Source organism: Galleria mellonella, unplaced genomic scaffold (assembly GCF_026898425.1).
Source record: "Galleria mellonella isolate WM207_F2 unplaced genomic scaffold, CSIRO_AGI_GalMel_v1 utg36, whole genome shotgun sequence".
Classification (NCBI taxonomy): domain Eukaryota; kingdom Metazoa; phylum Arthropoda; class Insecta; order Lepidoptera; family Pyralidae; genus Galleria; species Galleria mellonella.
The window spans coordinates 3,939,068-3,958,038 of record NW_026442086.1 but is presented as its reverse complement, the minus strand read 5'-3'; the positions used below and the strand labels follow the sequence as shown (position 1 = coordinate 3,958,038).

The following is an 18,971-nucleotide window of genomic DNA, read 5'->3' as shown; positions in this document are numbered from 1 at the left end:
GCTGTGTCTATCGCAGAAGTGAAATGTGCATGCATGTTATTTTTTAGGATGAACTTGGGGAAAAAATGAGGACACTACTCAATTAATAAATAACTATATTTACATAGGATAAAATAACACCATTAAATATTTTTTAAACACCATGAAATATGAAAATATAAATTGTATGTTCATTAATTATTAAAATATTAATAAGAATAATGTTATTGATTCATTCAATAATCACCGATATTATTATTATTATTATAATCACATATGTATAGGCTAGTTACACCAGAGTAACGTTTCCTATTCTGATTTTGTTTCCACTTTATTCTGTCTCCATTTTTGCTCCTGTAATCGATAAGAAATACTTTTTCAATTTATACAAATGATAAAATTGAAATGTATGAAAGCGAGTAAACACTTCTTATTAATAAAAAAAACACATCAAGGCAATGTTAGGTGTCTATAAGTAATTGTTTTAAACTTTATAATCAGGAACATAGACATTCAGGAAGACTAATATAACCGGTAAATCTGCCAGAGGAAAATGCTGCGCTTTTACCCACATAACTACTAGTTTATTTTACATACCATGAATGCAGTTAGGGCACAATGAATACCTATTCTCAAAATGACCTTTTGATATATTTTGAAAACTAGATAAACTAATATAGGTGTTCATTATTGCCAAATATATACTATGCTACCACATGTATCAATATGTACATAATCTAATACTAACCATGCAATTATAAACTAAATTGTAACACCTAAGCAACTACATTTTAAAATACCACAACCATATTTATTACACACACAAACATAAAATGCATTAAACACACTCACACTTTATTGTACCTACGTGTACAAAACAGCTAGTGACACATTACGAACAATAGCAAATGATAAAATTAATTTTGGCCAAATTCCTATAATTTATTGAAGTAAAAAATCTTGTTATTTTAAATTGCAGCAAAGATAATATAGTATAATAAAGCGTGTAATATATAGTAATTTAGCCAATATAGAACTACATATACAAGAATATTCAGCCGAATGCATCGAGATTTTTACTTACCGTGACCGACACCACACATATTGGAATTGCTTTTTAAATTTACCTTTTAAATTCACACACTTCCATCTTATTAACTATAATAATTGCTTCTAAAATTACAATTTTATATGTTCAGTTTAAATATTCAGGGCCAATGAAAGTTAAAATCACGGCTAACTTTTACAAATAATATAGATATGGGAGGTAACATATTACGTTGTATCAATATATTATATAAGTATAATATATAAAAAAAATATATTTATACAAAAATATATGCATATGATATATAATACCTTAAATTCTGTAGATTATTTACGTATTTGTGATTTTGTGGTAAATGCTTACAAATAAAAAAAAATATATTACTCTAGTACTAATGTATCGTTTACTTAAAACTAGGTATGTCAATTAAATAATATTACACAGACTTAAATAGTACATTACTAAATTATATATTCAAAACTATTCGAAACTATGTTTAAACGCTATGTATATTAATTTAAAAGTTTGTGTTGTTATGCATAAATAGTTGTGGATTTAGTGACATGTACTGTTTTAAGGGCTTAAACCTAGATATATGAACTAATTTCCCAAATTCAAAAATATTCACTTGGCTTTCCTATCTGCATAGAGACTAAGACGTATAAACATATATATATATATATATATATATATATATATATAGGTTAGGGTAGGGGTGTATTATGTGGGGATCGTTTGAGGGATGACTTGAAGTATTTAAATTCATCCCACGCTATAAGGATGTCAACCAAATATAATAAAACTGAAATAGCGTTTTATGCAACTTACAATGGCAAATAAGCGGACGACCCACCAGATGGAGAGTGGTAACCGTCGCCTATAGACATGAAAAGTACCATGGACATAACAGAGTATACTGTTTCGCTCATGGTACCTCTCATGAATAGCCATTCCTGAGGACTCGGGTGTTATTCCTCTATACCCTAAATCTATTTGCATTAGTAAAGTAGAAATACTTAAATCGGATGTCTGCGTTTCTTGTAAAAATTTAATAGGTTCATTTGATTATCATCGTGTATTATGGTACCTCTTTTGTATGAAAGTAGTGACTTAGTTGCTGATTACCGAATAGGGCCAACAGCTTTACGAGTTTTTTTTTTTTTAGATTATTTTAAACATTTCACTTAACGGACTTGCTATTACAATGAAAATTATCAATAAATGCTGATTTCCACATATCAAATCCATAGCCACATTAAATATTACGTAATATTTCACAAACAAATATCCCTTAGCTCCAATACGGACACGTACACTGCAAAAAACGGACATAAAGGCCTACGTAAATAGCTAAACTCTACATAAACCATCCCCGCTCTGAAATAATCAGACATTGTTTACTTATTGTGTCTAAAATAACGGATTAATTAGGTATGTCCTAAAACAAGCTATAATGTAATATGTGGTATTGTATCTAAGTTTAGTACTCTGAAGGCATATATGAGTACACGACATAATTAATGTAATTAACTGATTAATACAGGAGGGCTTTTATAGCAATGGAGCATGTGAATACGAGTGACAGTTAATAATTTGAAAATACAAAACATAATGTTTTTGTTATTTAAAATTTATAATAAGTTGCTATTACAGAAAACTATGGAAGATATTAACCGTGTCAATAGTTCCTAAGTAAAATAATTACTATTTGCTTAATTATTAGATTTATAAAAATTTTTAAAGACAAAAATTTATTAGGATCATACAAAGTTGGCCTCAGTGATTGGTTTTGTCACCTTTACCCTTATAGGAAATATTCTTTATCAAAAATCATTTATGTTACTCGCATCCACTCCGTACCCTTATGTATATGATCTAACTGGCACGTACCAATACGGCGAGTTCATTGGACAGGCGGTAAGCGATCGCACGCAATTTGTATCGCAGCTTGAGTCCACCTTGTGTTTTCTTGCGCAGAGTCCGCAATATTGTGTACATGTTGCAAGAGTACAACGTAAGAAACAAAGCAGCCAAGTAAGACACCTGCCAAACGTCGCAAAAATAAATAAATAATTCAAAAAACATGTGCAACTGAAAAACAAATTTATTACATCATTATTAGAGACAGGCATTATTTGTATAAAATAAAAAAAAAAATATGTCATAAAAAGCATGTTAAGTACAATCTAAATCACAATGTTATATCATTTTCAGCATTAGTCTTCGTTAACAAAAATATACAATATAGCCAACAAAAGTATGCTTTAACCAACTATTTTTATAGTCGATCGAACGCTTTCTTCCTTCTAATGTTAATTCTTTATAATAAAAATTCTTTTATGTTCAAATTTATCCTTACTCGTATTTTGGACTCAATTAATTATTGTGATTGCATGAAGGGCTATTTGGTATCTTAAATCTATACTTTAGATGCTAGAATCATACTATAAAATTATCTAAGATCGCAGTGTATCCGTGTCATTAAGAATATTCTGACTTTTAGAATCTATTTTTTTACCTGTTTACATATTTACTAGAAAAATAAAAGTTAAAGTTAGTTACACATAAGTAACCCTTTTATATCATAATTCTTATATTAAATTTACTTCATTCCTACCAAAAGTTGTATTTATTATATATGTATCTAATCATTGAAGTAACGAAACATTAAAATAAAATTTCGTAACATTTTTAATAATAAAAACAATCGGTTGTTTTGCATTTTGTTTTTTCTTTTGGCTGAATTTTTACAAAACTTTGAACTGTTTTAGTTGGATCCACAATGAAATATTTATAACTCAAAAAATTAATTCTAACTCAACTGGACTTCCTCAATTATATTTCTAGATACAATTAAAAATAGTTCTACCGTGAGTAATATTTTAAAAATTATAATAATATCCAATGCAATTCAATATGTGACATTTACACGAACTATTCATACAATAAATTAGTCAATTAATTATGTATACAAAATATGACTAGCTCTGCCATTACTCAAAAGAGAAGAGATTAGAATGCGGCGGTTACATTGTAAATTTGCTAATTATTTCTAAATAATAATAATGATATTCGAAAATTGTAATTGTTTTGTAGGTACGTAATAATAAAGATATATGCCATTGAGAAAATATTGAACCTAGACAGGTGGAATTTACAAATATTTGAAAAATAAAAATAATATGTATGAAAATTATTAGATTTCAATATATTAAAATGCGTGTTTATATTTTTAACATTTAAAAAAATATTAAAATTTTTATTGGTCCTAGTTTCTGTATACAAATATTTAAATGCACAGTAATATTTAAAAAAAAAAAAAGCTAAATTAACATATAAATGAAGTAATCTTGGGCGAAGCCATTATACTGGCAAATGTATTATAACTTGTAATGCATATCGACTGTTGCATCAAAATCAACTCTAGTTTGTACATTTCTTCCCATAAATAAAACTAGCGGCATGGCGCGTGAATTTGTCGTATAACGGTTAAACTAGTCAAGAATCTTTATAATTAAATTTACTTAAATAAAAAGCATAATAGGCCCCCTTTCCTTTCCTGTGGGTGACGTAAGAGGCGATTAAGGGAGGGCGAGAGCTAAGCAGCAGCGTCCCTCTTAAAACGTCTCCAAAGCCTAACTGTGATTGTTAATCCACCTGCCAAGCGTGGCAACTACTGGCAAAACCTCGCAAGATGGTGGCTTATATTCAGCAGTGGACAGTTAACGGCTGATATGAAACAAAAAATAATACAATACCGAGTGCATTGCATTATTTATTGTTTTAGAGAAACCTGCTCATGAGTTCTTTATCGACAATTCGTGAATATTGACAGCCACATATGTAAGGATAGATAGATAGATAGATAAATACTCTTTATTGTTTCCTCCAAAAGATTACAACAGTAAACTTATTCTAGATATAAACAATTACAAGAAATAATCATAGTGAGAAAACAATGGGCGGCCTTATCGCTAAAAGCGATCTCTTCCAGGCAACCTTTGGATGGAAAGGAGTAAACAGTTTGATTGGAGGCACTTATATTTCCATACGTTAATGTCAAATAACAGAACATTATTGTAAGATATCAAAAATGGCACCGCTCCATGCCGCTAATTAACGTCATTTTTTGTGCTATTTAAAAATAAACAAAAACACCATAAATAAAAAGGCCAATTTTGTCTACCACTCACAGAACATGCATATAAATAAATTAATTCATACATGCAAAAACAACCATTAACACACAAAAATAAACAATACATTTTGGCACAAATTTCTGATAATTCGTTACCATTCCGTCATTTATTTAGAGATTATGTATAACAATATTAAAATCAGATCTTTTGCCATCTGTCAAATACTACAATATGTCTGTTTCGCAAAAACTGCTGCGTACCTAAACTTACTAAAAATTTGTTTAAGGTACTTCGTTTTATATTAAATGTTATGGGCAGAAAAAAAAATTATGTACCTACGTGCTGATATACAAAATATAATAGATTAGTTTATATTATACATTAGAATTAAATAAATTGACATTCACAATTACGTAAAAAATATTTTTATAGTTAACTTTGTAATCAGTTAAAAAAAAGTACATTAAGAATTATAGATATATGTATATAGATTTATAGGACAGGAATATTTTAATATGCAACAATAAATACTACAATAACATTTCTACATATGACCCTTACACAATTCAGCTAGTTACTCATTATGCGATATATAAATGCTTGCAACAACATACACTTTCATCTGAAACAGCTGTTAAGGTAATTGGTGTTTGTAGTCGAAGAAAATTCGACTACAAACACCAAAGCGGCTTTCAGTAAGAGTGACTGCTTTCAAGTCATTTAGCGCACTGTTTTTACCGGGGCCCAAAATAAGTGGGAGCACACTGGGCAAATACTTGGCTAAAATTGGCTAAAAAATAAAAGAGAGATAGCAACGAGTAAACGTTAAAAGAGGCGAATAAATATTATTTTTGTCCGGAGCGACAAAACTATAAATTTGACATGGACTATTTAAAGGTATAGTTTACAATCTATAGGAAGAAAAAAAAAACAGTATCTAACCGACTTAAAAAAAGAGAGAAGGTTATATGTTCGATTGTTATAAATAAATATTTGTGTCGCTCAAATATCGCATAGTGTGCAAATGGCTTTAACATTGCAATATCTAACATTCACTACATTCTAAACAGAACGAAGTTGGTCCACATACGTATAAACTTACTACGAATATTTCTAAAGTTCGTTTTCTACTAATTTTTTTACTCCAATAAGAGATTCTTTTAACATTCAGATTCATTCATGTATTTTATTTATTGCGTAAATAAAACAGATAACTTGAAATTTAATAAAAAAATAAATATATACCATAATTGTACAACTACGATATAATTGCAATAAATCATTAATAAACGAAAAAGAAACTCTTCTTGGAACAATACTTTCGACTATTTGCAATTGTTCTACAACACTCGTACAAATGCGTGCGTGTTCAATACGTTTTCGCCGCGCGTCCGCTTCACGACTGTACCTGCTCGCTGAACTTCTGCGGTATCACCATTAACATAGTCGCCGTATTCCCGACTCCCAGGAGCAGGAATGACATACTTAAAGCTGCCACCTGTTGTCGGTTTGTTACAGGGAAATGTGCTTTATAAATGGACAATAGGATACACTTTTAAATAACCATGGAAAAAAATTGCCAGTCTCGAAAATTACGTGTAATTGTTTACCACCACCCAAATATTATAATACCACTGTATTGAATAAGGACAAACAGTGGCCTATTTGTTAATCCAATATATAGATAAGATTACATTTACTATATTTATTCCGCGGCTTTACTTGTGTGGAATAGGATAAAAACTATTCCATGTCCTAATTTAGGACATGATCTATCTATGTACCAAATTATTCATATCCGTTCAGTTGTTTAAGTGTACTTGATTAACAAATATCTAAAGAACCAAACTCACACATTTATAATAATAGAAATATGTTTTTTTTTAATAATTGAAATAGTACACTCATCTATACTGAAGGTGTACAAAAAACATTGATTAAAGATAATACTATATATTACATACCTGCCAAGTTGCTTCAGGATGATAGCTAATGTGGTATAACGTGTAAGCAATATATAGTTGGAACAAGTATCCCCCAAACAGAAAAGGCATTAGATAAGAGAGGCCGCGCCACATCCACGAGTGGAAGCCTTCGATTGTAATATCCATATTATGCCGTGCCCCCAGAGCTTTTAGTCTGTATAGGACACCACTTTGGTACCTGAATTGCATGTATTGGACTACACCTGTGAAGCAATTTAAAATGAATGAATAAATAAATGACAACTAAATTTTTTCTCTTTGCTCCCTTCAAAGAAAGATACAGATTATATCTTTCTTTGAAGGGAGAGAGAAAAGAAAATTGATTACAAAAATATTATTACATAAAATCAATATAAAGAGGCAACAATGAGGGGCTTATCACTAAATATCTCTTCCAGGTACTTAGTATGGCTTTCCATATTTAATAATTAAAATTGTCTGGTTAAGAAGTGACAGAAAAATAATAAGATTAAAAAGTACTATAAATAAATTTAAACGGAGTATAAATAATAATATACTTTTAATATGTCAAAAATTTATTTAATAATAATAAAGAAACACTTACTGATATACGCAATAAACCACAGGAATGTATGTTTAAATTCTTCCCAAGGCTCATTTTGGGGCCAAATCAACAAGATACCAGCAACGACAGTGGAGATGAAGTGGTGGAGCCTCCACCAGCCCTTAATCCTTGAGCCGTTGACCTTAAGTATGCTCTCCCGGATTGTTAACGTGCAGTAGTACCATACCAGCAAGAATATCAATATCAATTGTAATGGCCTGGAATTATTACAAGGAAAATATTTTTTACATATTTACATACATATCTGTCACGCCTATCTCCCATTGGGGTAGGTAGAAATAATGATTCGATTCAAACAGACCTCATTCGTTTTCTCTACATTTAACAATCTTGCATACACGCTTGCCCTTTACGAGGTCTGTCCGGAAAGTTCGTATAAAAGTGTTCTGGAATGCGAGAAAGAGGAGTGGGGAGGCCAGGTAAGCGCAGGACCCCTTCCTTATGTCCCTAACAATGCTTCAGTTCTGGTCTGACCGCCGTGCGGTGCGAACTGGCTTGTCACGCCATCTGTGAAGTTACCTCTTTACGAAACCCCGTCGGCATGGAGCCCGCTTCCGTTGAAGAGCAGCGCGTCGTAATCAAGTTTCTCTCGAAACTCGGCAAGAATGGCCGTGAAATTTTTGCCGATCTCAGAACAGTTTATGGGGATGATGCTGTGAAGGAACCAACCGTCCACAAGTGGCTAAAAAGGTCAAGACAATGTTGATTGTTTTTTTCGATGTTCGGGGGATTGTCCATCAAGAATTCGTCCCTCCAGGCCAGACAGTTGATGGAAAATTCTACGTCGATGTGCTCAGACGCCTCAAAGCTCGTGTGGCACGAGTTCGTCCAGAATTGGCGCGAGAGGGGCGTTGGATTCTTCACCACGACAATGCCCCTGCCCACACCTCTCTTGTTGTCCGTGAGTTTTTGAGTAAAAATTCCATTACGGTGACCGAACACCCCCCTATTCGCCGGATTTGGCCCCGTGTGACTTCTTCTTGTTCCCAAAAACCAAATTGGTACTTCGGGGGCGGCATTTGGGGGACATAAATGAGATAAAAAAAGCTACGACGGGGCAGCTGAGAAACCTACAACCAGAGGACTTTCAAGGAGCCTTCTCACAGTGGAAACGGCGTTGGCACAAGTGCATTATGTCACAGGGGGAGTACTTTGAAGGGGATAAAATTGATTTACCTGAATAATTGTAAAATAAAATTTTTAAAAAACTTTTATACGTACTTTCCGGACAAACCTCGTATAGGTACTTTTAATTTGGCTGTTATTCAGTACGTCGACTTTTTGGTAAATATATCTACGTCCGTGTACGGCGGCCCCTACCGACATCTCCATTCGTTCGTGCTCGATAAATATCTTTCGTAATTCTTCTTTCATTCATCCTCTCTCAATAGCCTAACCAACTATATTATTTTTTATAATAGGAATATAAAAAAGGAATTACATCAGCTAAGAATTTTGACAGATTTGACACAAGTAAATAATTATTTATCGTTTATGTAAGCACATTCACTAAATATCAGTTACAATTTGCGAAAACACCTTGTAACTTACTAAAATAATACAATCCAATTGAAAACTTCTTTTTATAAAAAGTCGATAAAAATAGTATTATTTAAAAAAGTGGTTTTGTATTTAGCTCACCAAATTGTTAAACTAAACATAAACCTAACAGTAAAATTATATATTTGTTTGAAAATACCGACTATTATTGAATGATAGATAAATTTTAATAGGTTGGTATCTTTTTTTCGTGATCACTTTAATATTAGTAACCATTATTTATATTTGGAATTGTACATATATAATCGTATATACATACACTTGTACAACAATTCTATATCATGTATTATAAGTATACTTATACATGGTAAGAATGTGACAGTACATTTTGTGGTTAGCAAGGGCAAAAATGGTCACGCAAGGTCACATATTGGAACGACCTGTGTATAAGCCGCTCGCATGTTATCATCTCGTTTATATAATCATATTATTATTTAATTAAAGCGATATCTGCAGTGACCTTGACTACTCTTGAAACCCTTCCATTTTCTAATATAAAATTAGATGCAAAATGCAAATCTATACACATTTAATATTATAACCGTACTATTTGTTAATGTTTCTATAATTTTATCATAAGTTCAAAGACCCTGAAGAGATAAAAAAAATCTATACAAACAATAATAGGCGCCAATTAATAGATGTGTAGGTACAGATAACCATACATTACTAATGCCGTCAATTCATTTTCCTTTTATTTGTGCATATTTAATATGGCGTTACTATGCGTGTGCTGGACGTAAATAAATCCTTAATCTCTGTCTAACGTCATAAGCACAAATGTTTGTTATTGATTAATACTGGCGATAATAAGTAGAAAATAATTTTCTATGTATTTAATAGAGTGGTAAATAAATGCTTTAAAGATTTAATATATATTATAATTAGTTTGTCAATTATTCTGATTAAAAATATTTTAATTACATTTTAAAATTTTGTTCCACTGATACAATGGATATGAGACAAAATAACGATATATAAAAAAAGTTGAAAACTACGCCTGTTTTGAAATTAATCAAAATTATATCACCAAAAATTCAAAGGTAAAGAGGAAATATTGTTAAATAGTAAATATATGAGTCACATGATAAAAGGTAAATAGCGTCCTTGATACTTGAACATAAGATTACGTAAGATTAGGCATATTAACATTAAATTGACTTATGATCTATTGTAATTCTTCCGATAAAACTTATTCAAGCAATAGAATGTAATTCTCAACAAAGATAAGTACACATTTATGTACTATTTTGTATATATCGTAATAACAATACATTACATCATATCAGTCTTAACTGTTTACTGTTGAACGTAAGGCTCCCCCTTGGGGGGGTTTTGCTAGTAGTTGGCATGCTTGGCAGGTAGATTGGCATTCGCAGTTAGGTTTTGGAGAATAATACATATGTTCTTTAGAAAGTATACCATAAGGACTAAATCTACCTTTTTGAATTTGAAGATAAAGTTTATCTTAAATTATACACAGGTAGCGAACAGTTAAAATGTGCATATTGCATTACATAATTGAAATATTTTTTTTAATAATAATAATAATAAAAATAATAATAATTTATTTATTTGCTAGAAATGTGGTTATAATAATGGTCTTAAATATAATAGATCTACACATTTCGCCTTATCTAAAGGCATTTTTTTCTTAATATACCTATAACAAATGCATAATATGCTCAAATGCCAAGTAATAATTATCATTCCTACAACATACTATTTCAATCCGCATTCTTACTAAGTAGTATTTGTCATTCATTACTGTACAATAATACTGGTATTGTACTTTAACCGTCAAACAATAAAAGATGGACGCACGTGTTATTTGTTTTCAAATACAAATGCGAAATTTATGAAACTTCTATAATAATTTATGTACACAATATTTACGTCTATACAGTACTATTATGAGTAGATTTTTTTTAATGGATGATAATGGAATGGTAGCCCCGTCGGCGCTAACGATATACGCTGTCGAGACACCAGCGAGAGATGATAAGTGAGAATGAAAGCAAGTCAGTTAGCACACGTGATGAATACAACTGAAATTCAACACCATGGTTTCCAGGGGGAACCGCCTGAAAGTCCACTGGAGGTCGACCTAACAAGGTATATTGCTAGCGATGGGACTAGTTACCATTAGTAGCAATAACCCCTTAGTATCAATAGGTACGTACATATTTGTATATTTAATGACATCTAAATGTTCTTAGTAAACCCTTTATGGACTCTCGTGATACAAGTTCACCTAGTGCAGAGTCCAATGTACTCGCGTTTGTATATGTATTGTGTGTAATAAGTAAATAAATAAATGTATAGATACTTAAGTGGGTATCAGACAAAGAAATTGAACCAACTGTTCCCACAGTAAACCCTGCTTAAATTTGCATGGCTATAACACGATATAAAATGTAAAATAATAGATTTTATAAATTTTATTTTCATTACACATTTTTACAACACGATAAGATATGCATTGAATGTATTAAGGGATTATAAAAGTACAATAGCCTTGGTGTTATTGATGCAAAGCATTAACTCCTACTTGGACCAAATTAAACATTGTAAATGTAGAGATACTATGATAATTATAACATGTCATTATAATATATTGATGTACCTAGGTATGATTTATTCAAGCAGCTTAAATTAGTTTTACTCACTAAAATGTCCAGTCCAAATTGGCTGCAACGTAATAGGTCAGGTCATTATGTAAAATATTGTTGAACGCAATGACAGTTTAATGTCGTAATTGGTCAAGATTACAACAACTAATGACTGTATTTTTTTTAAATATACTTTAACTATAATACATAGATTTTAAACAGCATATTATCATTTCACAGTATCGTGTGTGGGTAGGCAGACAGTGTGGGCAATTTTGAAGGCGTCATTACTCTTATAACCTTTTATAAAATTAAAATTTCAATTTGTTGTCACAGTAAAATCTTTATTGTAAGGACCTATATGAACAATTTTTTTTTTTTAAGTTAAGTCAAAATTATTATAAATTTAATTTATGACGGGTCCATAAACCAGAAATTTTGCAAAATAAATATAGTAAAATATTAGGCTAAGAGACAAGATTCGACAAATGACACTTCAGAATCAGATCCAGTGCCTTCCTTCTTATACTACCCGCACAGCCAAAACAGAATTGATGGGGAGTGCCGCGCAATATTTTAACAGACTGATAAGTAACTGGCAAATTTTTCGTTAGATAAAGAATAACATTTCGTAGAAAAAATGATTATTTAATAAATGTAAACAAGCACTACTAAGTAATGATTGTACTGTACTTGTAAAATGTAAATAGCAATAAATAGACTTAGTATTATTAAAAAAAAAGTATATATTAACTTTTAGCATAGTTTACCTAAAGGATCACGTTAATTCCTGTCTCTTATAAACCATAAATTGTAAACACGTTTATTTAAATAAAGATTATTCTAATATTACACGTCTTAATCTAATCGAATCAAGATCACAGCTGGCAGGTTTATTAGATAAATACTCAGGTACATTTTTAGAAATAAATATAATAATGATAAATTGAAACTGTATCCAAAAGTATTTAAAGTTCATAAATATTGAGATAAGATATTTCTAGATCCTGCATAATAAAATATATCAACATTACATAAGACTTAGAAATTTTACAAACCGCAATTTTTCTAACCAAAATTTCGTAACGATTTTTCTTTTTATTTTGTGCGTTTTCTTTTTATTTACATACATATGTATCAAGTTTGTTCACTAAATATACGAAGTACATAAAAAAGATTGTTATGGCGCAATTTGTAACGCGCTCATAATAACTATCAAAGACTCCGTTTTCAGAATGACTAGACAATTTTAAATAAAAGGAAATCTATTTTCAACCGACTTAAAAAAAAAAAGATTCTTAATTTGGTTGTATTTTTTTTTTGTTACCACATAACTCCTTCAACTCTAAATCGATTTGGAAAATTGTTTTATCAAATCTCAAAGGACATACTTACAGATTGGTCCCGTAGAAATGTTATCAAAATCGGCTTAGTAGTTCAGTTTTTAGATCAAAATATCTGGTTTTATCACAATCATACTGATTCAGTATTTTTTTTTGTGGTACACAATTTTTAATTTATATTTTATTACGTTGTATACATTTGAACAGGGCTTGAACTAGGGGTATGCTCGCGGGGCAAAACCCCAAACCGATAATATGAGTTCATTTTGAGTTAACATCGTCATTTATTACAAAATAGCGGCAAATAGTTAATTTTTCCCATAGCGACATAATAGAAACATACACTGCATTTTAAATATAAAATTTTCGAGAAAAATATATTAGTATGATATTTGAATAAATCTTACCTGAAATCTATGTACAAATTAGTAACAGCTAGAACAAAAGCTATCGCACTAAGAATTAGCTTGAATTTTTCATATTCATCTTTATATTTAAACCTGAAAACAAAAAAAAAATTTAGTGAATTGTACAAACATTTTGCTACATGACATAAGCAATGCAAATTAGTCATTTGGGATTATTGACATTAAAAATATATTATAATATAGATGGTATAAATATGTTTATGTCTATAGGAGACAATTATCATTTTCCGTAAATTTTTAAGCATAACAAATGTTAAAAAGCCGAAAATTGTTACATATTTTAGAATTAGCATGTTTATAATGATAATGAAAACATTGATCATAAATCAGAACATTCAGATTCGAGATCTTTCTTAATTAGCCTGATCGAACTAGAACCATATCAATCTATTACACATGTCATTATCTATTTGCAATTCAAATTCCCAAATTTAATACATTAAAACACTTTAGGACTCCACTCAAGAGAGCACAACTCTGAGTTGCAAAACACTACTTTTCTTTGACTTTTTTGTTATTTAAAAATTAAGAATATGTCCAGTAGTTCTCCCTCATATATATTAATTTGTGCGTCAATATATATATTTGTAACCATTCACCTACAACAATCTTTAATACTGTTTACCGCAATAATTACATTTGTTATTCCAAAAGTCAACTGGAAAAGAATGCTATAAATTATGCATTAAGTCCGCCTTTTGTACCAAACACTTTTCTTAATGTGTAATAATTCATAAAATATTTAACAAGTATAAAGAAAAACAGATTACAAGTAGAGTACAGTACTGTCTTGAAAACTTACTTGTCATTTTTATTTAAAATAGACACATTTACATTTCCGAGAATGATACGTAAATAAAGACTATTCTGTTTTGGTAATGTTGCTTTTATCTCATGCAGCATTGCTTTCCTCTTCATAATCTCCTTTTCCAGATTCTCCAGACGCTCATCTTTTGTGATGCCTTTCTTTTCTAATCTAATAATATAACATTAATAAATTTAATTTTACATATCCAGGAAATTGTGAAATAAAAATAAATTATTATATGTACTTAATATTAGCAAATACATATTGAGGTCAAATATTCGTGTGTTGATTTTTTCTTTCTGAGGATGAAAGTTTTTTACATGTGACTTCATCAGTGTGACCAAGATATAATTATTGACCAGGATAAAAAGTAGCCTATGTACATCTCTGTCTCAAATACTGTGTATGACAAATTGCATGACGACTGATTGAGCTGTTAATGCACCAAGAGGAAATACAAGCAAACTCATTTTTATATTTATAATATTCACGAGTGAGGATTATACAAATTATTTTAATCCTAAAAATGAAGGCAATTACTACACTGGTATGTACTGTAATGTTTATGAAAACTTTGGACATTAATTCGATTTGCCTACATTTTTAACACACTCATGACCATATAAATCTATTTCACATAAAATCAAATAAGTACATAAAAGATATAGAAGAATAACAAGCAGTTTCAAATAGATATACCTAAAAAAAAATACTCCTAACTAGTTAATAAAAGTACTTGTATATTTTTTTATTTGCATATTTTATCATTACACTTAACATAAGAGGGATGATAAGATTATCCAAATTCCCAAATAAGACCCCTGTACTTATAATTTATTAAGCATGATTAAGTTACACTCGCCATAAAAATTTGAATCTGTTATCAAATTATCTATATTACAGTATTTATATTTGGGTAGTTTTATCAGATATTATCAACAAACATGTGTACAATATTTATCTGATTTCATACATAGTTTCAAATTTATTATAGCCTCAGGCATATCTAAGGGCAGGGAGTCTGGGTAGGTCACACACCCTAGAGTGCAAGCTAAGCTTCTGACTATATGCAGATACATCTTAAAGTATATAGTGCCTTTTTAAATAGAAATAATATTTTTTTACAAAAAAAAAGACATGTTATGTCTGAATAAAGGCTTATATTATTATTATTATTACATCTGTAAATGGTGTGCATACCACCATGTTTATATTGTGTTGTATTCTAATGAACTATATGTAACACTGTCAATATACTATTAAATAAACATTACATTTATAATTATGGCAATACTAATAATATAACTCAATAATATAATAAAGTACTTTCAAGTCACTTTTCTTTCTCTTCTTACAATTTTTTCTATTATTTACAAAATGACAATAATAATATAATGATAGATAATTGTATGAAATACAGCCTAAAGACATTGAAAATAACACCCCAATAGTAACTTTTATTTTTATTATAACACAGATATAACATGAAATTTTTATGTAAATCACAGAATTTTTAAAATCATGTTATAAATAAACATTATTATTTACTTCATTCTCCAGCAAAATAGCAATATGGCCCATCTGAATCCTTGTTGAATAAAGAAGGCAACATGCTATGAAATCTACAGGGAAATATAAGAATAAAAATAACTAACATAAAAATCACTCTGCAAATCATTGATATGGGTAAACCAAGATATCAATACATAACAGCTAGATGTTTTGTATTAGAATTGGATTCCTAACATTTTTTATCTTGTTTCACAGAAATTAATTTTTAATTTCTTAAATAAAAAGCGAACTCATTTAATAGGATTCTATCGATATTGATTTCATAGATACTAAGTAATTCTTATTGCATGTGAGTAATCATAATAAAATGCAACAAGATGATAGATCTGACCTTTTCAATGCACTAGTGATAAGAGACATGCGATACCGCTGGTGGTCCAGCTCTTTCATGCATTTGGACTGTAATTCTCCCACTTCCTCAAGTTTTGTTATATACTCCTTATTTGTAGCCTGGAACACAACAAACTCTGGTTACTGGGTACACTAAGGGACGGTTTTTCAGTAGATATTGAAAAAATTCTTAAAACAAATGGAGAATTTTTTAACATAATAAGATAAACTTCAAATATTCTATATTTTTACACTATAATCATTCATTTAAATATTTCTAATTTTAATGTAATATGTATAGTAAATATGTAGATTTTAGTATAAAGATTTCAAACCTCCGGCTTCCGTCATTACTCTTATACCGGTTCGAATGACATTGGAATAATATGGTAATGCTACGTTACTAGGTCGTATGTACCAGTAAAAAATTATCGTTAATAAGTTTTTATCATGGATGTAATACAAATCGCCATGAAAATGTTGAACTATGATTATTAAGTGAAACCATTAATGTAGGTACCTCAAGATGTTTGTAGTCCGCAATTAAATCCTCCCATTCCTTAAGGCATTCCTCCACATCCATTTTTAATTTGTTACAACAGCGATAAATAAATAAAAATCACATAAAATATTAAAGTTGTGCAAATTTATTATTTCATGCCAACACCTGATTGATAAATTACACGAAAGTAAAACTGACCAACCACAAAGCAAAAAGCAATTCTACTAAAATAAAATAAAATCTTTGATTGATTGAGTTTGATTGATGACATTTCAACTTCGTCAATAATCATCTGACACTGACAGATTGACAGTATTATTTTTACAGAGTATGACTTAAAAAATGACAAATGTCATAATATTACGGTCGACTTGAACTAACGGTGTGCAAAACTAAATGATTTTGTTTATTATTATTCGAATAATTAGTAATTACTATTTTTATAATTCGCCTACTAAATTGTAATATACTAATTTCTGTATAATATTTTATTAATTAGTAATCAATCAGAGTAACGAAAATAAGGTTCTTTCTCTGTATCTACTATTAGCACGTTCGTTCCGTGTACATTATTACTACATCATTACCTTAAGTCTGTGTTTTATGACTATCAAAAATTGGTAATTTTCACTAAATATAAATTGGCAACACTCATTAATAAAAAAAGATATTCCAAACTATCGTGTCGACTTATATATATATTGATTCGTACATCAATAATTATTAATTACGAAGAACGAGATGAATAGTTGGATGATTTGATAATCATTAAAATAATCAAATGAATTGCACAGTGGACGAGTGGCGGTACTCCACCGTGCGTTTTTCAAAGCACTTTCTTCCACGCACAACCACTCTTTGGAATCAACTTCCAGCAGCAGTATTTTCGAACTGATACGACAACATAACTTTCAAGAAAAGAGCATATTCCTTTTTAAATAGCCGGCAGCACACCTGCAATGCCTTTAGTGTTGTGAGTGATCATGGACTGTGGTAGTCACTTAGCACCAGGTGAGCCGCTAGCTCTTTCGCCCCCTGTGCTTAAAAAAAAAATAAAAACGGTCGAATAATTAGTAGTCGGATTAGTAAAGTCATATATCGCTAAATTGAACGAAAGATTTTCTAGTGCCCCATCAGCGTTTGCCGTTAACGTGACCGTGAGTTATAATTCCATTATGATCTATTAAAAAAAATCCGTAAAGGAAATTAAGGCGTTCCTGCGTTCATATGCCGCTGTACGTTGATAGAATAGCACCAGTAAAGGATAGTAGATGAGAATGAACTTAAATTCATCTTTATTTGACTTTTATTGTTAGGGATTGTGGATGAATTCATTTGGTATTACTAAAAGACTTGTTATTTATTCTGACATGCTATTACCCTTTGTTGCAATATGAAATAGCACACAAGCTGACCGTCCACCTGTTCGTCCTACCATGAACATTACAGAATACACGAGGGAAGAAGTAGAACTGAAGCTTCATTGCTAGTAATATACCTTGCCATGTCCACGCGGTTCCCCTAGAAACCATCGTGATTTCATTAAAAGTTTTCATCCTAATCTATATAAACTGGCAGCATATACAGAGAAGGGGGAGAAATTGTTGGAAATGGGGAGGTCAGTACCCATTGCTATCAATATACTCTATATTTATAGTAATGGGTACTGACATCCCCATCAGGTCCACCTCCATGCGATTCCCCCTGGAAACCATTATAATTTTTCGTTGAATTTATCATGATAGACTAACTGGCCTGTCTGGGGGGAAAGGGATTGTTAGTAACTGGAAACTATCATGATTAATTCCTGATGAATTCATCATGATGGGCTAACTGGCCTGTTTTCATTCTCATCTATCACCCTTCACTGGTGCTCCGCCAGCGTATCCCGTTAGCGCAGGCGGGGTTACCATACCATTTTCACCCATCAAAAAAAAAGTACTCCTCAGGTGTTGCCACTACTGAAAACGTTTTCCCTCCTATTCTGTAAAATCTCATCGTCTCAAACTTGAATATTGTACTTCTATTTAAAACACAGACACAGAATTGTTTAGCGGCAAAACATGAATATGACACTTA

The 18,971-nt window shown here is 30.6% G+C and overlaps 1 protein-coding gene across 3 annotated transcripts; it reads right to left on the bottom strand.

Moving 5' to 3' along the window:
• Positions 1-78: 78 nt before the first annotated feature.
• On the bottom strand, positions 79-17,132 carry LOC113520546 (transmembrane protein 120 homolog). Of its 3 annotated transcripts, XM_031910135.2 has the most exons (9): positions 16,911-17,132; positions 16,392-16,510; positions 14,483-14,656; positions 13,660-13,752; positions 7,717-7,934; positions 7,131-7,354; positions 6,575-6,664; positions 2,918-3,070; positions 79-333 (listed from the first exon to the last, which is right to left on the bottom strand). In XM_031910135.2, exons 1-9 carry the CDS (start codon positions 16,971-16,973, stop codon positions 289-291), a joined length of 1,179 nt encoding a protein of 392 aa, XP_031765995.1. In that variant the 5' UTR covers positions 16,974-17,132; the 3' UTR covers positions 79-288. The 3 variants fall into 3 exon arrangements, with proteins under 3 accessions (XP_031765995.1, XP_026761711.2, XP_026761710.1); XM_026905910.3 differs by lacking the exon at positions 2,918-3,070; XM_026905909.3 differs by lacking the exon at positions 6,575-6,664 and having other exon boundaries at positions 16,911-17,130.
• Positions 17,133-18,971: the final 1,839 nt, after the last annotated feature.